Source organism: Genypterus blacodes, unplaced genomic scaffold (genome assembly GCF_046128005.1).
Source record: "Genypterus blacodes isolate CSIRO-AG114 ecotype Tasmania unplaced genomic scaffold, CSIRO-AGI_Gbla_v1 ptg000214l_1, whole genome shotgun sequence".
NCBI lineage: Eukaryota > Metazoa > Chordata > Actinopteri > Ophidiiformes > Ophidiidae > Genypterus > Genypterus blacodes.
This window is the reverse complement of record NW_027467013.1, coordinates 2781609-2808983: the sequence shown is the minus strand read 5'-3', so window position 1 is coordinate 2808983 and position 27375 is coordinate 2781609. Positions and strand designations below refer to the sequence as shown.

General features: G+C 44.7%; 1 protein-coding gene across 2 annotated transcripts in view; it reads left to right on the top strand.

Moving 5' to 3' along the window:
• erbb4b (erb-b2 receptor tyrosine kinase 4b) overlaps positions 1-27375 on the top strand; it is a 234144-nt gene that overhangs the window by 117939 nt on the left and 88830 nt on the right. For both annotated transcript variants that reach the window (XM_076169827.1, XM_076169826.1), the window contains exon 3: positions 19738-19924. In XM_076169827.1, coding sequence (XP_076025942.1) covers positions 19738-19924 — 187 coding nt within the window. The remainder of the gene's footprint in view (positions 1-19737; positions 19925-27375) is intronic.

Here is a 27375-nt window from a genome sequence, read left to right as displayed (position 1 = left end):
GCCTCCCTCTTTTAAAGATAGCTTAGATTGATGGCTGCCTCCCAAAGCCCCTCAGACAGCTTCAGCAGTAAATAGAGTCAATCTTCCAAACTGCCTCCACAGCAGATGAATCAACACATGCAAAGTGATTAATAACTGCAATTCGACGCCGAGACTTTCATACAACAGTGAGCTTTGAACATTTTATGTCAGTGTTTACATAATGCCTGAATTCACGCAGGAATCCTTCTGTCGCATTGTGTTCTAGTTTCCCCGTCTGATCCCTTCTGCTCTTGCTCTCCTTGTCACCGCTTTGTTCCGACTGTACCGAGGGGAGGTGCAGGCTGAAACATGCCACCTCCTTGACATCTGAGTGTCAGACCTCTCCACACTCAGAACACAATGAGTGGGAGGTCCCTAGATCCTGTCCTGCTCTGTTCAGGGACTCTGATCAACCAGTGGGAGTCGCTGGTTCGTCCACAAGGCGCTCTACTTCTATACATTCAAATCAAAACCACGGACACGGCCAATTACGTCCCTAGGATGCACGCCCACATGGAGGCACAGCTTCCAGTTTTACTCCTCCACTACCTGCTCACCCAGTTGGGCAGATTTTAATCAAGCACTCATCATTGTTTTGTAAATGTGACACGCAATTCTGTGTTTTCCCTGGTGTCAGTTTGTCACATATACTCATGAATGAGTCTGTGATTATGATTTCAGTCTCAGTAGGATCCCACAGCACAGTCAGATCTGATTACTTCTATTGTCATCGCAAACATTAGTAAACAGATCATCTTCAGCGACATTACTGCAGTGATCAGCCCTGCAGCAATGAGCTGACGTCCCATCTCCCTCCCTGTAGTCCACAATGAATTATACAGTTATTATTTGCAAATGGAAACGGTTAATATTTCCATTAGGTCTTGTATCCTGTGTGTGTGTGTGTGGATGGAGTAAAGTGTCAGGAACAGATAGAGGCACTGTGAGGGAACCCAGGGAGTCTGAAACGTCTAAATGCTTCAATTTGGTTTTAATTGCGTGCCTTTCTCTTTTTAAACATAGATGACATAAATCATTACATTTGGTCCCATTTTTGTGACTATTATTCTGACTATTGCAAGTGTTAGGAATTCCACATATTATCTCAATGAGGTATTGATTATTCAGGATACGCCTGGTAAACTCTGGATGATGTCATGGACTGTTCACCACAGTAATGGTCCTTCTACATTTCAGCTCTTTACTTTGCCCACGTAATCGCCCACTTAGTGTAACTCTCAGCTCAGAAAGAATCAAATTATACAGCTCAGAACATATTTAGAAGTCAATTATCAAAAAGATCAAAACTTAGAAGGTTAAATAATTTAGGAGGTAAATTCACCCACAGTTAAACTAAAACAAATGCAAAGAATAAGGAAGTCTTTGTGTTTACTGGGTTCATTTTAGTGACAGTGGCACATAATGACACCAAACATGAATGCAATGTAGAAGAAGAAGAGTGTTGGTTGACACATCTGCCCTCTGTGTGTGTATGGATTTCAGTTTTATTTTGATGGCTCACTTCCTATTAAAGTCCTGTATGTTTGAAGTGGCCCTTTAGGGTAAGAGGCTGGTGGTCTGCTAATGTGGCTCTCTCTCTCTCTCTCTCTCTCTCTCTCTCTCTCCACCCCCCCCCCCCCCCCCCCCCCCTCTCTCTCTCTCTCTCTCTGACTCTTGTGTGGAGTAATCACTTGACCCCTGCAACTGTTGAAATAACTCTCTGCTGTCATGGCGATGCTTAGCAAAGGCAAACCTACTGTAAGCACAACAGGGAGAATAATAGCACCGGACTAGAGCGTGAGCAGAGGTTAAAGACAATGATCCATTACATGGTTATGTGAGCATGAACGCAGGCCACTTTGATCACGATCACACCACTGCAATGGAACTGAACCAGCAGGAACAAATATGAACCCCATGTCAAAATCAAGTCCTAATCTCTGTATTGTACTTCTAATCTAAGTGTTTCTACACGTCTTGACTATGTTCGGCTTTAGAGTGAGGTGGCCAGTTATGGGTTAATTAACCTGAGGGTTGGGGGACTTCAGATAAATAAATCAATAACTAAACTGTGTGTGTGTGTGTGTGTGTGTGTGTGTGTGTGTGTGTGTGTGTGGTAGGCTTCCAACCACCTATTATTAGTCCATATTTGTGCCCTCACTAATATTCAGAGACATCTTTCATTTCATAACAGCGACGGACTGATTTGCGCTGTTGCTAAATTGACAGATTAATTACGTCGCGTTGCCTTCAGGTGCGTTCTGAGTATGTGTGGGAAGATAGCGACAGCGACAATAAGATAGTGTGGAGGAAACGGCAGGTAGTGTTGACAATAAGTGACAGCAAACTGTTTAATAGACAAACACGCTCGTAAGGTTCCGCCTGTATCAATGTGGCGTCAGTTTAACTCTTTAATGCTTCATTACATCACCGGCTCAAGTCACTAAGTCATGTGTGAGCTTTAAAATCAGCACATACCTTAAACATTATGTGATTATCTATATCTTTTTGAAATGTCTGATGTCTGGGATAAAGTTTTGTGACACACTGGAGCGTTTCACAGGCTTTAATGCATTTCTGCATCAGTCAAATCATCGTTGTTTTCAAGGAAGGCACAACACTGTAGGGAAAGTGCCCATGTGCAACCAACCTCAGCTGCTCTACACCAAAGCCCACATGATTGGCTACAATCTGTATGATTGATTTGTTGATGATCTGCAGCAGCTTGTCTTCCCGCGGCATAAAGATATGTAGATTGGCTCAGTTACCACTCGCCGAGGCATTCATATGCATTTGATGATGCTTCATCAGAAAAAGTTAAGTCAAATTAGTTTCATAAATGCAGTTGGATCCAGTTTACACCAGGGCCTTGCCTCGGCTGCACTTTGACCTTTGACAAGCCGGCCCGTCGAGGTAACTAACATGTCTACGGGTCTGTCAAATAGCTGCCAAACTGCTCGTGACGCAACTGTCAAGTGTTATTTCCATCAGCGTTTGAACGCAGCATCTGCCCCTGCCTCCCATCCGTCTCTTTGACATCTTTCTTCATACTTCCAAAGAACTTTTGACTGGCATATTTGTCCCCCAGGCGCAATTGGTTGCCCTCCCTCACCTTATCCTTTCTCCTCCCCCCACCCCTCCATTCCTGATGCACTGTTAGATGAGTGCAGATTACGCTGGCCCCCTGCTCCTCAGCAAACTCCTTCAATATTAATGAAGACTGATGAAGTACTAGGGAGCCCCTGTCTTTCAGCGCGCGACCTAGATTGGATTGACAATTGCAATTAGCGTCCCCTCAAGTTCATTTCCATCACTTTAATTTGACACGGTGAGAGAGAGAGGACAGTGTGGGGCGGGAATGTGAGACCACGGGGAGAGAGAGAGCGAGCGAGAGAGAGAGAGAGAGGAATCCCGGGGTCAGACAGTGGAGACGGGGGTGAAAGAGTGAGAGTTTGGGGAGTGGAGGAAGAAGAGGGTCACGCTTTAACGAACATGAAGGAAATTGAAGAGTCTCGGCAAGTCTGAAGTGACTTTCTGCAGCTTGCCTCTACTTTTCCTTCCTCTTCCTCTTCGTCATGTATGCAGGGACTAGGGGAGAGTTGGTAATGCAGTCAGATCCAATGTAAGACCTTTAAGCCAGGCGCAGGTTGTGATCTCCATAGTGTGATTTCTACGGTACTATAAAGTTCAGCTGATATCTTTTTTTTTTCTTCTTCAACCTTTTATGCTCCACAGTGTTTGCTCATTATCGTTGTCAGGGGGAACATATCTCACTGCAAGTGGATCGCTTGTGTGTGTGTGTGTGAGATATGGGGAAAACGGGGAGTAGTGGGTTTAGCATATGACATGACATTTGCGTGTATCTCTTCGTGTGTGTGTTTGTGTGTGTGTGTGTGTGAGAGACAAAAAGGGACCATGTATGCGCGCAAGAAGTGTCGCGATAGTAGTCGACATAGACTTTCTACTGTGATTCGACATTTCGACCCAAGCCTCTATCAAATTGGCCGCTGTGGAAAGAAATTGGCTGTATCTGTATCTGTGTCGGGTGTGTGTGTGTGTGTCGGGGGAGGAGGAAGGGGGGTGGGGGGGTGGGGGGGTGGAGGGGGGGTGCTGTTAGAACATTACTCTTTGACTGACAGATACATTTTCCTGCTCTGCTACTTTTGGTCAGTCCATAACATTTCCTTTCCCCTGACTTTTGGAAGTGATGAGGAGAGAAAGAGAGAGAGAGAGAGAGAGACCAACAGCTAACCAGCTCGAAACACACACACACACACACACACACACACACACACGTTTAAGCGTCATTTGGTGGTTGAATAACTCCTCTGCCCATCCTGACCCACAGTATCGGCGCTCAGAGGAAATGACTGCCAAACTCAAACTCCAAACTCACTCCGTCTGGGAGCAGGAGATGCAGGGAGATATACTTTCTCATAACACACACACACACTCACTGCTCACATACACACACACACACACACACACACACACACACACACACACACACAAAGCAGAGGTGATAGTGCTTATCGTAACGGAGCAGCGGCAGACTGAATAGAGCGTCAGCAGAGAGGGAGAAGCAGAGCCGGAGCGTGACAATAGGCCACCGTGCTCCTCTGATGCCTTTCAAACTTCATATCTGTCTCCCCGCGCTGCTCGCCGGACAAAAGGCGGACGACACGCGTGCCGGTCCTCAGGAGGATCAAAATCAATTTCCACCCCTTCTACGACTTAGACGGGCGAGTCCTTTTCAAGAACGGCCCCGGCGTGGAGGCTTAGGAGGCCATGGCTCAATAGTCCCGATGGAACCACACTCCATCTTGCTCATTAACAACACCCTGGTGATAACGGCACTCACTGAAGACAGCTGCTCCTGCCTTTATTTAGCCCTCAACCCAGGCAGTGTGTGTGTGTATGTGTATGTGTGTGTGCATGATGATGAGGTACCTGGCGGCCTTGAGTGCTCAGATTCTCCCTGCATCTACCTGGCGGTGGGTTTATCAGTCATTCTACTCACGGTTTCATTGTTTAAACTTCTTGAAAACATTCTGCTGCAGGGTTTGAGTCCTCCAGGGCCGCTCAGTCACACACCACATCCAGATCAGGGATATAAACTAGCAACCTTCAGAAGGCTGCTTCTCCATGATGCAGACTTGTGCGTGTGTGTGTGTGTGCGTGTGCGCTGTGAGTTTGTGATCACCCTTCTCTCTCCCTCTGAGTCTAAACTCTCTCTCTGTCTGACAGAAATGTTAATGCAGTGTGTCGCATCCATCCATCACCTCTATCATAGTGGCTGCAGGAAGTCTCACTCACTCCTCAGCCCCCTGCATGCACAAACACACACACGCACAGACACACACACACACACACAGACACACACACACGCACAGACACACACACACACACACACACACAAATACACACACACACACACTCTTCATCTCACCCTGACATTCTCTTTGTGACTTGTTACATTGTTGCTTGTGCTGTGTTTTCCTCTTTCTGACTCGTTTTCTGTTTCTCTCTGTCTCTCTCTCTCTCTCTGTCTCTCTGTCTCTCTGTCTCTGTCTCTCTCTCTCTGATTCTGTCTCTCTCACTCCTTCTTTCTCTCTCTCTGTCTCTCGTCTCTTTCAGTCTCTCTGTCTTTGCCTCTTTCTCTCTCTCTTGTCCGACACTGAAACACACATTTTGCCTCAGAAAGATCAACCCTCCATGGACTCCCATCACACATTATTAGCAATACTTGATCCTCATTTCTTTAGTCGGCTCCTCCGTGTGAATAATGTAATAAAACACAGAACAGTAGTTTTTGCTTCATTTGCATACAAATTCAAGTTTGAAAGTCTCCCTCGTCTTCACCGGCCCGGCTGTAGAAGTTGCTGATTCCAGTCATGAGCGCCCAACATTCATCATATCACCTGATTACCCCCCCGCCCCCTCCCCGCTCCGCAGTCAATTCTTCCCCTATCCCCCCCTCTCTTACTTCCTTTCCGCCCCCCTCCTCCACCTCCACCCCCACCCTTCCTTGCGCTAACTAGTCAGTGTTTGAATAAAAACTCATTAGGATTACATAGCCATTTAGCTAAGTGACACAGGGTGTAATTGTACCATCCATCAATTGCTGTGTAATAACACACTCGGAGGAGCTAAATGTTGATTAGCCCTCAGCCAATTTCACCAGCAGGGTATCTGGGGGGATAAATAGCCTGGGGAGGAGAGGGGGGGGGGGGGGGGGGGGGGAGATGCTGGGTGGGGGTCAGAGGGCGGTGCGGTCAGAGGCGCTGACCCGTGCGAGCCAGATGAACTTGGACCGGATGATAAACAAGGTGTCAACGGCTCACTTTCTGTCCCCGGCTATCACCTCTCTCTCTCACACACACACACACACACACACACACACACACACACACACTGCACAAATATCCGAAAATTAATTTAAAAGTGCCCAAACCCATCAATGGCACATGAAATATCTATCAGTCTCTTATTTACTTTTAATTAGTCCCGCCTCATCGATCAGACCGGTGTCACCTTCACCTTCATGTTCTCCTCTTCTCTTCTCTTACTGGACTCTAAACTGGAATGACTTGCTCATGCAGATTGGATGTCTTCATCAATCTTTGTAGCTTCTTCAAATCCAAAGGAAACCCAAATTCTATAGGATATAAGAGTCATAACTGCTGTATTATTATTGATTTCTCCAGCGCTTGTGTATCAAATATTCTACACACCTTAAAATAAGCTGTCTGTCTGCGTGTTCTGTTCATAAATCAGGTTAACCGGCAAATTGAGACATCATTGAGAGACGTTAGTCCAATAAAGATGTTAGGGATGCTTAAGAACGACAAAATCGTCAACATCACAGTGATTAGTGAGGACAGAACACTGATGTCTCACGTTACTCACAGCTCAGCGTCCGGATGACAGCGGTGATTTCTTGTCACAGCTCCTCGTCTGATGCTTTATTTTGATCAACAGTATCAGTTGTGTTATTGCGTAATACTGAAGTAGAGACATCTTCATTTCCACTTCTGATGGACAGGGAAATAATATCTCAGTTCTTCCTGGACCGTTTCATATTTTCTGTGTGTGAAAACTTCTGGACGTTCTTGTCCGTCTTCCATCACTGCGTCCTCAGTTTGAACCCACATCGTCTTCACACGTTCTCCTTAGATTCGGCGTCCTCTGTGCAGTCAGCGGGTGAGAAACTTCAACTGTGTTTAACGCGGCGGCTCCTGTTGTTTCAGCCTCCGTCTGTGAGGCCGCGACTTGTTTGGTCTGGCTAAGCAGACGGATAATGGGCTTTATTATTATGCATTAAACAGGGACGAGACCAGTCGCACCCGAGCCTCCCTCAGACCCTAGAGACCTCATTATTGTCTCTATCAGTCATCCCAAAGTGACGCTGTGTCATTTCAGGAGGAACCACAAAGGGAAGTGAACAGTCTCCTATTAGAAGACAAATAGAAAAGTGAGAGAGGCGGCGTGGGAGGACAGAATCGTCTTTGTCCTTTTCCATTCAGCCTGATTCCTTTTCTTTCCTCCCGAATAGATGAGAGAATAACTTAATTGCCTTTTTCGGGGCTGATGACACTGTTTTATGCCGATAATATCCCATTGCCTGACAGTGAGACAGATAAAAGGACAGCAGAGGAGACGGGAAAGGGTGCATAGAAAAAGAAACAGAGATAGAGAATTAGAAAGAGAGACTCTTTTAGGATAATTGCAGCTTTTACCGTGAAATGAATGCATTGTGGGGAGCTAACGGTGCCAACTCCACCCATGTGAGCCTTCATGTCTTTATCACTAATGGACCAGTGACTAGCACTGTAATTACACAGGCTTTTGTCTCGCTGTGTGCACGACTATCTGGGAAGTGAAAATTACTGCGACTCGCTACTTTCAGTGACAGAGTCTACAATGTACGGACAGGTTCCAAAAGAAACGGTGTGTTAATGAAGTCAGAGGGAAACAGATACACGTAAGCAGCACGGAACAGGAAGGTTGCCGATTCTGCAGCCGAATTGATGAAGACGATGAAGTTGGTCACCAAAGAGAAGACAGGGATGAAGTCAGTTATCTTGTCTTTAATGAGTGGATTTCATTGTCAGGGACAGGAAGTTGAAGGCGGATCCATCAGAGCTCAAGTCCAGTCAAAACAGTTCTGGTTCTGTTGCTATTCTATTAATTTTTTCATTTTAATGGAGAGATTTAAAGAGCCTTCCAACTGTAGATGGCTTCAGTTGCTTTTTTTATTGCACAATCTTCCCTGTTATCATCTTTTCTTTCAAAAGTGCTTTTCAATTCACGGTTAGAGTCGATGGTGAAAACGATTTGTGCCTTTGAGTCTCTCGCTGCTATGCATCACTAACCTGCTCCCCCCCGTATTAATCAGCTATCTTTAACATTTCCCATAAACAGGAGTGTCCATCTCTCTTTGTGCTCCGGTCTCTCTCTCTTCCTCTGTGGTGAAACAGAAACTACAAGTCAGTGGAGGACAAGGAGCCTGAGAGAGCTTTGAGGTGTGAGTGCAGAGAAGCAGTTACTTTCACCCTCCGAACCGAAAGATGAAGATGAGGGGAAGGCGACTCTTTACTGCGACCCTGCAAATCAAAAAGGCTGCTGTGTGCTTGCCACCTGTTGTAACCACGACGACCAAAGCCGAGAATCCGAGCGGACGTAACTGCTTATTGCCTGGCACGTCTCGTCCTCTCGCAGTACATTATTAATCGCAGTAAACATTTTACTTTGCCTTTCAAGTCTTCTCTCGGGTTGGATCCACATTTATGAACTGAACCGACAATCTTTTTTTCCCCCTATAAGAAGTAAAGTCTTAATAAAAAGCACTCTTCTTTTTAACGTGCCTTGGTTGTAATATTCAAAATGAATGTTCCAGTAGGGAGATAAAAGTCTCATGTCATTACAGTCAAACAATGTGTCCTCAACTCGCTCACTCTCTTGCTCTCTCGCTCTCACTTGACCCATTTTTTGGATTTCTTTGGAGTATCAGCTAAGATGAATGCAAACAGCAGAGCTTCAACATGTTCCCTGAAAAAGCTATTTGAGTAAGAGTGTGTGTGTGTGGCCTGTTGCTTCTCTAAAAGTGGATGTCGGTCAGATCACACAGGGTGCTAGTTGAAGCAGGTGGCAAAGGAGCGGGCGGGGTCAAGATTAGACTCTAGACTTCCTGTGTAGGTGTAGATGAGCGTCTGCAACGAGGTCATTGTAGGTCAGCTTCTTTCATTCCTCACCTCAGTTTTTTCAGTTTAGTTTTATGAGTTTTAGAATCTGCTCTGGTTTGCAATCTTGGTGACCTCCATCATTTATTTTTGATTTCATTCCGTGTGGTGTTGTCATTTCACAAAGAAGGGAAAGAAGAAGGTCAGATAAACACATGTTATTGCACAAACGCTATTGTGAATGGAGGCAAAACTTTAATAAACACTGAAAACACTAAAAACTGATTTTCTTCACACCCGCCGATGAAAAACTGCACCAAATATATCAAATCATCATCTTGTGTTTTTACAGAGAAAATCCATTCTGTGTAGCTCTTGCTTGAATAGCACAGTGTACATTTGAGAGAAAAAAAGGCCGAGTACATGAGAAGAATTGTAGAATAAGAAAATGAAATTGTCTTGTCCTCACACAACTTTGTAAAACTTTGCCCGCTGATGATTCACACTTTCATGGGAGCTCAGTTCTGTGGACCTCAGTCAAATATTGAAGCGTCAAACTTTTGGTTTACATACCGACGCAGAGCACAGAACAGTGTATCTGAATAGATAGCAGCTCATTTTCAAGGCAGGAAGTGAAGTGTTTTTATTTGGCAGTTTTTCAGTAATAAAGGGATTGACCCTTTGTGTCATTAGCCGCGTTTCCATTAGAGAGAAGCGATGGTCAGTAGTAGATAGCTGATATGGACCACAGACTGGATGTTTGGTTTTTAAATAAAGTTTTATTTTATCCCCTCACTTACTTACGCTTTTAGTTTTGGTTTTATTCCTATTAACAAAGTGCATTGCTGTGGTTTTAGTATCAGCTTTGGTTAAATATATAATAAATAGTAAGCAGACAGGCTAGTGGCCTGCTGGTTAGATCGTCTATCCATTCAACAGCTGACCCGAGCAGCGGGAGGAAGAGTCAGTCCAACAGCAGAACAAACCCAGTCTGCATAATCCCGGCATAAGGTTCAATTTGCTCAAAGTCGACGAGTTTCCTCTCTTATCTCCGCTGAACAACACGCAGATTTCCATCAAAGTCTTCGTGCTGTAATTCCTCCATAAAACTTAAGCGTCTTAATTAAACATGATTGTTATCTGGGTTTGTTTAATTCTTTGAAAGGCTGATGGGTCGAGCTGCCAAGAAAACTCCATTGGCTGGATACCAACTGTGAGAGAGAGAGAGAGGGAGAGAGAGGGAGAGAGGACAGCCAAGTGGGTCACAGCTCTGAATCCGCTGTCCCCTGTGGACAGAGTCAGACCTTTATCAGAATAAGAGGCCACATCAACTTTCTTCTCCTCCACTCTTCTTCCACTTGTTTTAATGGGGCAGCGGCAATTATATAACTGTGTTTGTCCTGACTGCAACAACAGGCTTTACTGTAGAAATAAGAATCGAGGCTATGAAGGATCGGTAACATACAGACAGATATCTAAGTTAAGACAGTGACTCTTTCTGGAGATTTTAGCTGCAATGCATTAAGGGTAAAAACAGCATTTCCTTCTTCCTAACCCCCCCATGGCTTCCAGGCTGCGTTATTAGAATATAGTGGCACCAGTTTTCACTCTCTGCTTCTGCCATTCTGTAATCATGCCTCTCCCAGCTGCTCCTGGCTTACCTGCTGTATTTGCCAATCCCCACTTACTCTCCACTCATGCTGAGGATGAAAAAAACTGCTGAAGTTCACGGCAGAGAAAATGCGGTTGATGGCACACTTCACCTGCATTATACCAAATTTTGAGGCCACAAATTCCTGAAAAAGATTTTTCACTAGAACAAAGGGAAGTTGCACGACTTGAAACAGCAGCGAAAGTTTTCATGGTTCATTTATTCACCGCTGGTATAACTGTGATTGACCAAGAAATGAAGGCTGTGTATTCATAGACATGTATTTTGTGCTATAAGTACAATTATACTCTAACAATTTAGATTTTTTTTTCTTCAGCAAAGTTTAGCTACACATGGTGCTCCTTGTTTGTTGTTGGTGCCCTCATGGTCAACAAGTGTTTGACTCCTCCCCTGATTTGACTCTTGAACACCTCCTGAAAACTAAAACATCAATTTTCTTCCACAAACAATTGCACCCATATTTCCCATACAGGGTGTTACTCAATGCAAACCAAGAGAGATAATTCCCCAGACCTCACGTCACCTCACCGCAGTCTTTGCTTCTTCTTCATCCCCTGGCCTCCCAAATTTATAGAGCCGCGAGGCCCCATCAACCTTTATTAGCTAATAATGCTGTTAGGGCCATTAAGTGTGGCCCGAGTTCCCCCACAGCAACACTTAACCGTCTCAGCGGGGTAATAATGGAGGGCTGAAGAAACAGGAAGACTGTAGAACTACCTGACACAAAACTCTCAGACTAGAATCCAAACTCCAACAACAGCACAGCAAAACCATTGGGGGACTAGTGTGTAACCTTAAACCAGCCAAAACAGAAACTAGTACCTTTGTCTGCACTCTGGGACTGATATTAGTGAGTGAACACTGTTAGTCTAAACAGCTGGATAGTTTCATCCTTTTTTTTTCCCCCCCTGGGTTCCCGGTGGATCTCACTGTAATAATATCTGGAGAAGAGGAGGTTTCTGCAGCCGCTGCTCAGACTGCTGCACTGAAATATGGAGCGAGGGGCACAGTGGAGTCTGGCTCTAGGTATTGTTTTTGTTGTGCTGGGCTCTGTCCAGACTCCTCCAGAATGTTTAGGCCATGGCTGCTGTAGATCAAAGCAGAAATATAATCAAGTGTGAGAGAGAGAGAGGTAGGGAGAGAGAGGGAGAGAGAGAGAGAGAGTGCGCTCTATTTTATCTTCCCTCTTTGCTTTGGGCTGAGAAAGCGGCTGAACTAAAAGTTGATGAAGGGGAAAAGGGAGTGAACAGTGCACACACATCACTTGTTTTTAAACTGAGAATGCATCCCACTGTTGAGACGCAGGGTCAGCACTCATTTCCCTGGAATATGCAGTTTGTCTTTATGGTTTGCTGTAAACAGAAGCAGGGACGCTGGCTGAAGCCTTTTGGGACATTTTGGGGTCATGCTTTCATGCGGCCAAGGAGACGTTACGCAGCTGAAAGTCGGACTTCCAATAACATGAACATTGTTTTTTGATACATTAATGACACATTCTTTTTTGTAAATAACTAGTCTTAAGGATTTTGAAGGTTGCATTCCATGTATCGTGTTTTTATGCAGGAAAATTGCCTCTGTGGCCTTTAGCAGAATATTTAGCCTGTTTTGGCTTTGACTCCGTGTTGACGTCAGGCAGCGGCTTGTTGGCAAAGTCGAGGTTAATATATTTGTAGTTTACCAGCAACTCCAAGTGCTGCTCCGTCTTACTTTTTTCACGTAGGAGGTTGGAGGCTCTCCAGCTCTCAGTCGTCTGGAACACAGCATCAGTTGAATTTCTGAAAAATATCATGTAGCTAAACTGGTAGATGATCTCTCTCTCTCTCTCTCTCTCTCTCTCTCTCTCTCTCTCTCTCTCTCTCTCTCTCTCTCTCTCTCTCTCTCTCTCTCTCTCGCTCTGTCTGTCGCCCGCTCAGAAAAATACACACACACACACACATCATCATTGAGTGGGCAGGGGTGATGTCGTTGTCAATATTTCTGTCGGTAGAATCCATTTTCAGCCAATCGCAGCTAAGTGCCTCTCCACTTAGTGTTCCATCAGTTCACACTCGAAACCTTTCACCTCTCATGTCCTGTAACCTTCAATCAACCAATCAAAGTCAGCTGGCGTCATGACGGCAACATGGCGACATCAGCGCTTAATGTGCTGTGATATCAAATGCTTTCTGCACATGAAGAGGCCTATTTCAAAAAAAATGCTGTGATGTGTTTGCATTTGAAAGATTGCTTCTCCATCAGTCGTCCAGGTGGCAGCACTACGAGCTCCTCCTGATAGAATGAACCTCTATCACAGGAAACACTGCGTTATTTCACATCACTGAAGATTCAGTTTGCCAATGAGATTCATCAACCTCTAAAATTAAGCTCATTTATCCAAGCGCAGAGGTCCTGGACAGCGATCCACAGAGCAAACATGTCTCGCATTCACATCGGCTCATTTCAACTCCTTTCTAAAGTGGCTCATTAAACAAACACATTTCCCACTGCATTATTATATTTTTGTATAATTGAGGTGGTTGGGTGTGTTCTGTCTGTCTGTCTGTCTGTCTGTTTGAGTTGAGGCGCTCCCATCTCGATTTCTGCAAAGGAGGGAAAACAACGGAGGGAGAGAGAGATTGAGAGAGCTCAATGAAATCAGATCGATAACAGAACCAGTGTGAACAATAACGTAAATGAGGAGGCACAGAATTGAGTAGACAGAGCGTACAGGGACAAACTGTTTCGTGACGCAATAGATGAGTGGATCGGTGTGAAGTACAGACGAGAAGTTGGCTTAGTTTTCCGATGGGAATCTGATAAAAGCGTTGTCCATTATTGAGTTTTCCCTCCTTTCCATCCAGAGATTTGTTTGAGCTCTCATTATACTGCGGACGTCTCTCCGCAACACAGGAGGTTTGGTTCCCAGGCATGATTAAAGAGCGAACCATGAGCAACACGAATGTAGGACCTCCCCCCCTCCCCCCTCCAGCACCTCCTTGCCACCCATCAGCCAATAGCAGGGCGGCGAGGGGAAGTGATTAATCTCAGATTAGGTCCTGCCTTGCCGGCGATATATGTGGCATAATTGAATAATGGCTGCTTCACCCGAACAGTCCCTATGCGAACGTGCCCCCCCCCCCTCCACCAGCCTCGTCAGATCGGCACAATATTAACCATGACACAGGCGTAACCAGCATGGTAATTAATGCACTGAATCAATTACAAATTAGTCCATTTAGAGAATTCCCCACAGGAGTCCACTCATTACAAGTGCTCTGATGGAGTCACAAGTTCTCCTCATGGGGGAGGGTGTCACTCCTCTGTTCTCTCTCTCTCCCTCTCTCTCTCTCACTTTCTCTCTCTCTCTATCTTTGCCTCTGTGGGTCTCACACCTTCCTTCAAGGTGGGCCGCTGAAGGCAAATGAAGGATGAAATTGATGCTTGGAACTTGGTGTCGCCTTGCAAATTAAAACCTCAGCGAGAGACCGTGGCATTCTGAGTATCCTCCTGTCTTTAGAAAGGGAACTTTGTGTTCTATGCTGGGGTGGATTCACTCACAATGCACACACAAGTTAGGAATGAAACCCTAAAAAGTACTGATACTGAATGTAGGTCACGAAGTGGAGAAAATGGCTGTCTCCACTATGGGAGCTAATGGTTCAGCTGATATGATGGCATATAATGAACGTCAGACTCAAAGGCAGAGGGATTTAACCCTTTATACTCATGCACTTAAGATAAAGGCTCTGAAAGGGTGAATTGTTCTTGATTAACTAAGTATTAGAAACCCTACTGCTTTTGTATCAATGCATCAGAGAGAGGGATGGTGTTGACCTGAAACAGAAGGAATGAAGGTGAAAAGAAAGAAAGAGAAGATACAAGTGTTTTCTTAATTACTGCGGTCGGAAATCGATGGGAGCTGTGGCACACTTCATTATGTGGAATTGGAGTAAAGCAGAGGAGTCGCACGAGCACACCAACAGCTTCCCCGTGTTGTGTTTGCCTGGCTGTAGCAGCAGAAGGACAGGTGGAAGTGTAGGCGGAGGTGATAAAGGCGAATAAATAATTTTATGCATTAGTTGAAGTTATTTATAGTGATAGTCTGGTTTTATATAGGCAAAATAGTGATACTGCTGGGCCCTGGTGGAGGTATGAGCGCTCAGAGCAGCACACACCACCTGTGTGTGTGTGACTTAAACCCTCCGGACAGTGACTCCTCAAAGTCGAGCGTTCCTTATTATCTCATTAGCAAGCAGCCGCTGCTCCGTATTGCAAACGAAAACCAGAGGCTCATATTAATTATGAGTAACATGTGTCAGATAATTCTTGTTTTGTTCAACACTAATTTAATTTAGCTCGCTTGAATCCACAGGGGAAATCCCTGAGCGAAAGGCAGAGGCTGACATTTACCCTCTGTAGCCAAGAAGGGAAGAGAAGAAGAAGAAGAGACGCATTTCTGTCTCAAGATTTATATTTACTATCCCAGTCAACAAGAATCTGAGTGGTCTCCTCCTCCTTTTGCACAATTACACACACACACACACTCACAGTCAATAAAAGTACAAGTGCTGTGATGTTAAGAAACATAAGGGAGTAATCAGAATCATCTGGTCCAAAAATGATACATAATATTGATGTGCGCTCGCTCCCTCTCTCTCTTTCACTCACTCACTCACTCACTCACACATACAGAAGATGTTTGAAGTAGCTTGTGTTCAGTTTGAGCTGTTTGGGAGGGACTTGTAAGTGGTTTTGGCACAATAAGCAGCTTAAACTCAAACACAGTAACATTGCCGCTGTGATAATAAGGACAAAAGAAGAGCTCATAAATCCCATCAGGGGTGTGAAACATCTCACAGTCCCCTGATTATATTACAGCTGACTTTGCGTGAGTTTAGAGAACTTAATGGAATCAGAATTGACACTTTGTAATCACCACACAGGGTTAATGCTCACATAGAAAGGCTTAATGATGGAAATTATTGTCAGCAAAGTAATAAACCTTCACTTTTAGAAAAGAGGCAATTAACAATATTTCCAGTGGGCTGTCAGAATGATTGAGGTCGTTCTCAGGGGGAATCTTCAGACTGCCACCCGCCGTCCGTCCGGATTTGGTGTCTGTTTTACGGATGTGGGTGTGAGCGGAAGGTTTAGGGAAATAATATGGAAATGGAGGATGAGGACTTAGTGATGCACGGCGATCCTTAAGCCCTAGCAGCAGCAGCAGCCCCCCCCCCCCCCCCCTCTTCCTGCCCAGTGGTCTCCTGTGTATCTCACTTCAATGGCCGCAGCTCTGTGTCGCTGTGGCACGCCTCAATATGTATGGAAATTAGAGGCAATCATGCTAACGTGTGTTCAGGCTTTTCAAACATGCTAATGGTGTCATTACACTTTTAGCACCCCCCCACCCACACACACACACACAACTTTCCGCCCTCCTCAGACCCCCTCTCTGTCTCCCTGAACTGGAACAGGTGGGGTTTTAATTATGCATTAAAATATACGTAGACCCACTCCGATCCACTTGACTGAGCTCCTCCCCCTGCAGTTTACCCACTCTCTCTCCCTCCCTCTCTCCCTCTCCATCCCAAATCTCCCTCCTCCTCCTCTTTCAGATGTTGTTGGATTGAAGGACTCCATTTTAAATCTGTGCACGTCTCGGCGACTCAAAGCGAGGGGTTTGTTCTGCAGGCACACTTCCGTTCTCCAATGCCCCGGCTCAGGGAGGGGGGAGTGTGTATGTGTGTGGTGGGGGGGGGGATGGGGTGTGGAGGGAGAAATCCCAGTTAATCTAGTGAATCTGGCACTTTCCGACTCTTTCTGCTCACCGTTACTGCGTCTCTGAAGTATCGATCCCATGGGAGCCGTGAGGGACGCATGTGAGGAGCCGGGTCAAGTGGCTGGGGGTGTTACACACTTCATTTCACACACACTAAAATTGTCCAACAGCACACAATCTGTGCTGCGTCTGTGTCCCTGATATCAAAGTAATACATTTCTGTGATTTAGAAGGAAGGAGCCCACGTTTACATGAGCTTGATGTAGCCGAACGAGACAGTGACATCAGATTTAACCGCTTGCAATCTCCTGCCTCCTGGATTGGGACGTCCCTGTCCCTTTATTCCACACCAGCAAGTTTTCAGGGCCTGGGAACCTTTTTTTTCTCCAGCCGAGCACAAGTGGTTCCCAGTGTGTCTCCGTCACTTACACCAGCCCCTGTGGTAAAAGGGGGGGCTAAAAAGAGCTCATGGACCTAATCACTCCTCCAATTTCAGACTTTTACTATCGCCATGACGTCATCTCCTGCTGGATCTTCATCTGTAACTGTTGTCGTTTTATTTTGCCGAATCAGCATCGTCTGCTTGTAGCTTAATGTTCCTGAGGTGTATTTCTTCATGTACGTTGACACCATAAACCTGGCACCTGTCTGAGCTCAAACCGCCTGCCTGAGAAATGTTACAAAAAAGTGAAAAAACAAGCAAATATCAGCAAAATCGAAGTCTATCTGTTACTTTCAGAGACATCCTGTGGACAGGCAGACTCCTGCTGTGAGTAACAACATGTTTTGTTGTGTCAGTGTGAGGACTAGTGGAGTAGAGAGTGATTTAGCACAGTGAGGGCCGATTCCTTGTCTTACCTGTATTAAGATGGTGAAAGTGCTATTTTAACGGTGAGAAATCCAGGACAACAATGGGTCATGTTATATTTAGCAGGTAATTTACCGGCCTAATTGCTCGGTAGCCGAATAGAGGAGGTCATGCAAAAGACTCCACAAAATGCATTTAGTGCTGACACACATGAAAATGATATATGGCATTCATTTGGCTGGTGCAGGTTCATGGTAATCACTATTACAAACACAATAACACAACGTGGGCGTTTGTTGGTAACGGATACAGCATTTTTTGGGAGATAACACATTTCAGCAATGTTCCATTTGTGTTTCATCCAGGTGTCTGTTCCCTGTAGTGGGCATGCTGAGCAGTTGGTCTGCACCAGTGTTGATCTGTGTTTAATGAAAGTGACCACGCCGTGCAGATTTCGGCCATTAGCTCAGCAAGGGACTGTAATCACTACAAGTTGTGTTTTCCCTTTTTCCCCCCTCGCACGCACACAGTTTGATATTAAACAAACAACGTGTGGGGAGGAGAAAGCGTGTACCTGCCATTATCTTTCGCCCTGGGTTTATTTTCCTCTGAGACGCTGCGCTTTGGAAAATATCACTTTGGTGGCTCGGAAAATAACAGCTTCCTAAAACGTATCGGTGAAGTGTTTTGAAATGTGTGTGCCCAGGAATAATTACTCACTACTACAGATGCTTGGATTGGGTTACCCAGGGTGCATTACTGCAGTATCACAGTAAGTTTTGTCACTGAATAACTCAGTGAGCAGAGTACCTGGACTGCTGATGAGATGATGATGGCACAGGGCCCAGAGCGATGTCACTGACCTGGAGTCACCGGGTGCCGTTAGCAGAGCTGCAGAGGCCTTGAAACCCCCAGCAGGGTGTTGGTGTGAGTCATCCAGCAGCCCTCAGCCTTGGCTCGTGACATGAAGCCAGCTTGATGTGTGTTTCTGGCCTAAGCTTACCTTTCTCTCCGTGCGTGTTAGAGTAGACACACATTCAATACATTTGTGATACAGAATTAATTTCCTTGTTTATGGGATTTGAATATATATTTGCTATATTTCCCAGCTTTCAACATGCCTAGCAAGCAACAACATTACATTATAATCAAGGCATTCACACCTATTGTATGTGTTGTGTGTGATTACATCATCCGTGAAATACATTTCTATTGTGAATCACAACTTCAACTAATGAACAGTATTAGCTCAAAAATTCCATCCCTGCCTGTTAGTTTCAACAAATGAGACACTGAATTAGCAGCATTGTAGGTCAAATTACTTTGTCTAATATTCCAAATAATAATTGTGTACACAAGTACCAACAAAACAAATAGAAGTAGCGGCCAGGCTGACTAATGTGTACATTTATAAACTGAAATGTGCAAATACATTGAATATAAATCAGCCGTATTATTTTTCTATTAGTAATGTTACCAAACTAACACTGCAGCTTACCGATTGGAGGCCGATGGCTATTTCCTCTGACAGCTGTCAGCAGCCATGACGACGCTGCCACAGCCCTCCTTAGGATGGATTTCAGCTCAGTGCATCAGCTGAAGCAGCGTTTCACACACATACTTGTTGATTATGAGCATCAGTGGACTCGCGTGGAAACACTGCTCTGTCCGCTAATGACAGCCGCCATGATGGTGGATGGGGGAAAGAGGACACAGCCTGTCACTTTGATTCATGCTACCGTGGCTCCAACAGAGTGGCTCCTCGCCAAGTCTCGACGGTCGTTATATCCCCTCCTAAATGACATTTAAAGTGTGAAGCAATGGCTGTCCTTGTGGCTCAGTCACCCCGGGCCGAGCCCTGGACATGAGCGGGGACGCCGTGCCAAGTTTGGCAGCGAGGTCGTGCACCCAGGCACAAATTCTACTGGAACACAAACTCACTGCCATGATTGAAAATGTGGAAAGTGACCTTGATGATGGATACTCACAATGCTCTGATGGATGGGTTTGCCATTTGCTTTCATTTCCTGTTTGTTAGGTTGTTTGTTTCCATTCTTCCTCCAGATGTACAATCAAAACTTCTTGATTTGTTGTGTAATGTCTCCTCTGTGTATTTGTTCCATACACAATATAGAGTATATTTTGTGTCATATGTTGAAATCCATAAAGACAGTGTGATGTTCTGTCATTTGCTTGTGTTTTGACATAAGGTGGTTTACATTTAGCGTCAGAGATCAACGAATGAATGAATGAATGAATTCAGTTCAAACCTCTTTCTCTCTGTCTGTCTCTGCAGTCTATTCGAGAAGTGACGGGTTACGTGTTGGTGGCCCTGAACCAGTTTGACTACCTGCCACTGGAGAACCTGAGGATCATCCGAGGTACCAAGCTGTATGAGGATCAATACGCTCTCGCCATTTTCCTCAACTACAGACGTGATGGGAACTTTGGCCTGCGGCAGCTCGGCTTGAAGAACCTCACAGGTGAGCCACTTGTGTTTTCGCCACCCAATAGTCCTGTTGAGTAGAAATTGTATAAACGGTTCTCACAGATTTGGGACCAAGTCAGTGTTTTGGAAGTCTCAGCTCCTGGCACTTAAGTTCCATGTCCATGACACGTTTGTAGAAGGAATGGGATGCACTTTTCATCCTTGTTTTGATGAGATTATCAGGTCTTTGTGAGGCAAAAGGAGGAGAACTAATCTCAGTGATGTAATCATTTGAATCATTTCAAATCATTTCTTTCATCGACTTCAGCGAGCAATTACTAACAGCTAAAGGCTAAAGGTAAATTAAATAAATGCTCCACAGATTTCCACGTATTTATTCTCTTCACTTTCTGAACGACTCCACTTTAAGCTGCTATCTTTGGCCTGAGCGATCACAAAACAGCCTTTAAGCTCTGAGCAGATCTCCTTTTCACTTATGAGTCAGCCAGTCATCATTTTTCTGTCAAACTGTCGATTGCTGCTTTGCCCACACACTGCTCCCCATCCTTTGCCTCTGAAACATGCTGAATGACAAAAATAACTTTTATGTCACACTGACAATTTCCAACAATGAGCTAGAGAGACTATAGTTTGATTTGCACAGTTGAATTACCAAATTTGCCAATGTAGCTGTTCACTCCTGGTTTAGATTTGGCAAATAGGAGAGTCTATGTTATCTCCCACATGCCAGACCATAATATGCAGATTTAAACACTACTGCTCGTTAACCCTTTCACATAATGGGGTGGTAATAGTCTTGCCAAGCTGTTAAAGGTTGTTTTTTTTAATCTCCTTTGTGTCATTTCCACCCATGGTGAGTGTACTCTCATCTCCAACCCACTCATTATTGAACCAAGGCTGTTTGCTTGAAACTTAGAGAATACTGAGTGTGTGTTAGCTGATAAATAGTAAATTCCATAATAGTAAAAAGGGTTGTGTGGGTGGCCCTGTGTCTTTAAGGAGATTTTAGCCTTGTGCTGCTGGGTAAGCTGGAGGCAGCCTGACCCCAGGGTCAGTGCATGATGAAGCTCCTGAGCTGCAAATAAGATGTAGAGCTTTTCCACCACAGGGCTAAGTGGGGCAGGCCAGGGTCGGGGCCAACGGCTGGTGTGTGCAGCACAAGAGCACAGCCACTATTTGCTCATTTTGAATCCACATCTAAACTTGCAGATGTTTGTTTTGTATGAAAAGAAAAGATCCAGTGTTTGTTTTGGTTCTCCTGAAACGCTGTTCAGCTTCTCAGCAACAACACTGCTCAGAATCAGCAATCTTATAATTGTATCCCTTTGCAAGGAGAAGTGTCAGAAATGACAACAATTTAGTTCAATAGAATTCCACAAATGTCCTCCTCGGTGATAGGTGTGTATGAATTGTGTTTGCATACAAGTCTGCCAAGCTGCAGGATGAGGGCTGATGGACTGCTGTAAACTGACTGGACTGCTTGTATTTCCAGACTCAACTAGGACACATCAAGATACCATGAGAAACACAATGTCATGGGTTTGTGCTGGAAGTGTCAAAAACGCAGGATAATGTATTCAGATTTGTGAGGAAGAAACATGGCAGCAAAGCGTGTGTCTCCCTCCCTTCCGAATCCTCTTTCTAAATAATTCAGATGTTTCACATTGTTCTTTTCAACTATTTCTTCCTGGTGATCCCCCAGAGTGGAAGGAAACGGCTCAACCTCCTGCAAGTGGCTGTGCATCCATATGCTATTGTGTAATGCCTCTTTTTACATTATGTCTTGCATATTGCGCCGTCAGGGAAGTGCATTTGTCGACCAGCAACATTTATTATTTTTGCCAAGCTGGTCCTTTTCATTGTGGTTCCAAGTTAAAGGCAGCACTGAGGGAGCTGAGGCTGGACTCAGTGGGAAGCTGCTGTTTGATGTGCCATCCGTGGCCTGGAGCCATGAAGGGGAAGGGAAGTTAGGAACAACAGCCATGGCCTGAATCTGCTCGGCTTCATAACTCTCTCATTCCCTCAGACTGTTTTTCCTCCTAACAAGCAGTATAGGATAGAATAGAAATGGTATAGCCGTGCAGAGACCAACAAATCCAATACAACAAAATACAACGTGCTGTAAAACAGATAGACCTGACTCTTTAATCTGTTGAAAGGAACGGTGGAAACGCTGTATTTATTGGATTCGGGCGAGCCAATCACAGTTCGAACAATCAATCAAATCCATTATTGCGTTCTGACCTTGTCACATTCTTTGAAAACAAACATAGTGACCATGGCAAGCAGGAGTGACATGTGAGGCTGTGCTTACTGGGAAAGCTGCCTCCAACTCAAAAATAATGATGGAAAAGACAGCGGCAGTGTTCCTATTTTATCGGACAAATGCGGAAATCCAATCCACGCCCTGATGGATCATGTTGGCCGATTGTGTAAACGTAGAAATGGTCTAATAAAGGAAATGTTGGCCTTGAAGAAAATGGTTTTCGAACCCTGTTTATACGTCCATCTCGACTGAGGGGATCCGTGTTTCCTTACAGAATATGAGTGTGTGTCCATCACTGTAGAATCACAACAGAAACTGAATTCAATTGCAGTAAATGGAAGCAATCCAGTAAAATCAAGAGAGCAACCAGAATGAAATGCAAGAGAGATTAGAATAGAATGGAGTGAATAGCGATTCACACGGTGGCCTCGCAGTAATACTAGAAAGTTCCAAAGGTTGTAAGTTTATAAGGATTCCCAGCACAGAGTCTAGTCTACCACATAGCTGCTATCTGCACAGATGGGCCCACCAGTTACACAGACTCTCTCCAGGGGGAGGAGACAAGTCAGTGGTGTCCCAGTTTGTTCTGTCGCATTTGTCATCATTCCACTGTGTGCCGCCGAGGAACGAAATGAGCCTGAACCATCAGGAAAGACCTTCTGCACTGGAAGCATCACAGATCAGCACTCTGCCTTTCCTCCCAGTCGTTTGTCGGGTCCGGGGCGGCGGTATCATCCATTACAAGGCCTTTGACGTCGCTGTCATATTAGTCCCTCGTTTCTCAGCCGGCAGCTCCCAGGAGGAGTGTAAAATGATCAATAAAGCCCCAGGAGCAACATATATGAGAGGATAAAGCTTATTAACTACATAAGGGGCTAATCGAGAAAAGGCACACGACAATACCCCTTCGTTGTCGAAACCCACCCGCATTTCTACTCGGGTTGGAATTGCCAGGGATGAAATCAATTTGTCGCTAGTATATTGTGGTATTGCAGGTATTGATTTTTCCAGGGCGCATGCTGCGAGTTGTGAATGGACTCTCTGGATTTGAGAGGCCTGTGTGTGAGTGTGTGTGTGTGTATGTGTGTGTGTTGGTGGGGGGGCTGGAGCGGATCTCTGGCTGAGCGGGGATAGGACTCCCCTCAATGCACTTTTCAATCAAGCTTAGCATAGTTATCCTCATGAATATGAAATGGAAGGCACACTCTGAGCTCAAACAGGGGGAAAGGTGGCTGGATGCAGTGCGAGTGGGTGGATATTGAAGTGGAATATGACACACAAGGCAGTGGAGTCTCTGCATAAGTACGGAAAGTTCAGTCACGACATCTTTTTTCATTCCTTTGCTGTAAATCGTCTAGCATTTAACTAATAATCGACGTGTGTGTGTGTGTGCTTATATAAAACATTTTCAGAAACATGTGCAAACTGAATACCTATTGTTTCCTTCTCAGCATAACGATTTGAACTCTCTGATCCTCTGCTAAGAAAAGGAAAAAAAGACTAGAAACACATCTTTCCCCATAACTATGCAAACAACAAGCTTCAACCAAGCTGCGCGGTGACATTTTCAGGGTTTCCAATATGGAGTTTCTTATTCTTTGACCGCGCCGTCTTCCTCACTGTTTAGACAAACAATTTCAATACTCATATCTCATGAACCCTGGGAAGCCGCGCATGGTAAAAGCACTTTCACATGGTAATTACAGTCTGCTTCCCTGGCAAAATAATAACAGCTTCAGCAAGGAGCACAACACAGATGAGCTTTCTGGTTGAACACATTTCTCAGCCACCCCCCCTCCCTTTTTTTCCCTCATTTCATCCAGTCTCATTTTTTTCCGATTTGTTTAATATTGTTGATTCATCTTTCTAACCGCCCCACGCCTGCACTGCGTCTGTCCAAAATGAAGCATCCAATCTGAGCCCCCATCTGCTGAATGATCCTTGCTCGTTGCACGCATGTACACAAGCCTGTCTTTTACGCCAAGGCGATATCTACTCCTTCATGGCCCATCTGCTCTCTCTTTATCTACCCCATTTTCTGTCGTTGTGCTATCTCTTTATCCCTCCTTCTTTGGCTCTTTGTGTCTCATTGTATTCCAGTTGGTTGTTGTGATTTGTTGCGTCGGTGTCTTTCGCACAAGTGCTTGCTGTAACATTTTGTACTACGTGCCAACACCCTTGTGAGCACTCAAACCCAAATGCATTGTCCAAAATCTGCTAAATGCATTCGTTCAGGGCGGGAAATGTGAATGAAGGTGCGTGTTAACCGACTGATGGATGCTCTCCAGTGTTTACCAGGGTGATGTGCAGTAAAGGAATGGAAAGGACAGAAGGGCCCCTCTGCAAGGTGAAGAGGAGGAGTTGTGTCATTGTGCTTTCCCCTCCAGACGAAGGCCTGCAGGGGGACGGATGGGTGAGGGGGCATAAAATTGCTGCTTCCTTCTGATCCCTTAGACTCCATTCACCATTTAAGCACGACGAGGAGAAAGAGCAATTCTGCCCAGAGGAGGCAGGAGAGATTGCTTCAGTGCACAACGCAAGTATTCAGTGGAGCCTCCCGCCTGGCAGCCAGCAGACCCCAGGTCTCATTCAATTGTGTGTCTAATTGATTACTTCCCATGCAATTACTCCTGTGTCACACTCAATATTTCACCGCTCCAGAAAGGGGGCAGAGGGACTCACTTTTTGAAGGACGACATTCATATTGTCAGATTTGTGATCCCTAATGTGAATCTTGAGGAGGCACATATTAAATTGAAGTCCGCAATGGGCCATCAGTGGTGGTTGGTGTTAATTGATTGTACCATAGTTCCACTGCGTGACAGAGATAGTGAGACTATTAGAGGAGATGGCTGGGCATTTGGGCCAGGAGAACAGCAGGACTACAAGCTCCTATTAGTAGTTTACATTTGTACCATCATTACAAAATATTAAACAGGCAGTGTGGCATCATACCAAGCATCAGCATGTACTTAGATTCAGTCTATCCTGGCTGAGGATGAGCCACACTATGGTCTTATTTACACATATATATGTTATCTAGAGCTCAATGTCACGTTCCTCTGTTGCAAATCCTCTTTATCTTCTTTCTCTATTTAAATATATCACACCATGAAATGCCATCAGGAGACAGAAGCATAGAAACATGGAAGCTCTGCAAAAACCTTAACTGAGCATTTTTTACTGGGCAATTTACTGGATTATATTCTTCCAGGTCCACATCCATCCAAATGGTTTGGTCACAGCATGGCATTGTGGGTGCAGAGTTGCCTTCTGTTGTTGTTTGTTGTGCTCCTCACTCTTTTAATAAAACTGCGTTGGAGATTTCATAAGTGGAAGATAACGGCGCTTTATAAAATATTAATGAACAAAAGCAAAACCTGCCACCAGAAAGAAGAAATATTAATATAAAATCAGTACATGGGACTTTACCAATTAAAACTGTGTGTGTGTGCTTTAGTGTGTGTGTGTGTTATGCTTGCATTAAATTACTGGCCTCTGTATCTTAGTATATTAAAGTTGTGCTCACTGTTCCCTTGAGTAAAAGCAGACTCTGTTCCCTCCGCTGTAACCGGACTGGATAGAATTTAAACAACCATTAAGGTGCAATATAGCAGGTTATGTCTTTTATATGCGTTTGCCTCCAAATCTCTGTCAGACTACCCAGAGGACCTTTTTCCGCTGTATGGTACCTGAAACAAGGAGACCAGGAGGTAGTGAGGATAAAAGATGAAAAGACCTTGAGAAATGGCCTTTAAAAAATACAGCTGCTGTGACGGCGTTTGGAGAGAAAAGGCAGATTGGTAATAATTATTTCAAGATCACACGGACATTGGCTGGGGCTAACACTGTTTCAACCCTCCAGAATCCAGCCAGGACTCCTCCTGGTGCGGCTCATGTCTGGGTTTTGATGATGATGATGATGGTTGTGAAGGCACCATTAAAATAAGAACAAAACATCCCTGGGCTTCAAACAGGAGCTCTAAAGAGCCACGGAGCATCTTTCTAACACCGTCTCCCCTCTTACCATACATTAAGACAACCTGCTTGTCCATGTGGGTTCCCTCCGCGATCAAAAACATGTGTTAGAGTAAAGTCCGCCATTGTCTTTGAGCAAGGCACTAGGTCGTAGACATTGAAGTACAAGAATCTTACAGTTTTGGTGCTTTATGTTTCATATATGATCCCATTGTTACCTCGTTATCGCTGAGCTGCAAAGTAAAGTGCAGTCAGTAATGGTTGTAATATAATGCGTATTCATGCCTTTATTCTGTAAATATTCTGTGTATATTTCTTGTTCACACATGTAGCAGTAATCCTGCGTGCCTACTCCTCTTCCGTTGTGCTTAGGTGTGCAATATGTATGCACGCCTGCTGAATAATTCACATTGCCTAAGCTCATGATTGAAATAGTTTAGGACTCTGCCTTTCCTCCCTGATTAGAATTATTACACAGTCTAAGCCGTCCACCTCAGTCTCACCTCTCCTCTGCTGAAAACCCCCCAGAAAACTGAGCTAAACATACCATCATACCTTATATTACCCATTTGCCTTTCAAACTCAACCCGACTGGCCTGCTGAAACAGAGAGCTGACTCTCACCTCATTAAAAGTTAAAGTAGGTGTGCAAGGAATTCTAATGCAAATTAAGAATCAAAACGCAGTCCACAGTGTTTTTTCTCCAACATGTCCACTCTCCTGGGCTGAGGCTGAGCTGAGGTGAAGAACAGATTTCTAATTATGGATCAGGACTTAGTAGTTACCTGTGCAAAGGATTACAAACAGATCAATAAGTTTAGTTTAATGGCTGAGAAATGGGAGAAACCTATCTGTACTGTACCAGAGTCAGTCAGCTCTTTAGAACTAACCAGCTAAACTACTAATCCCTTTATTTTCTAACTGTATGGGCAGATGGACAATATGCAAGACAGGTTTGTAGGACTTATTTGCTGGACAAAGCTGTTTTTCCTATCTAACCGATAATAATGTCCAGCATGCAGCAGCATTCCATCAATAATGAAGGTCTCTACTCCTGAGTCTCAAACGGGAGTCGTGTGCGATCACATGCTTGACAAATAGTAACGCCTGTGTGGTTCAAACATTTTTATTGCGTATACTGACTTATGACGACAGGTAGGTCAAGGTTCCAAATGGCTGAAGGGCCAGATTTGTCCCACAAGCCACGATTTTCTGATCCCTGCTGTTCACCCAGTCCGCCTC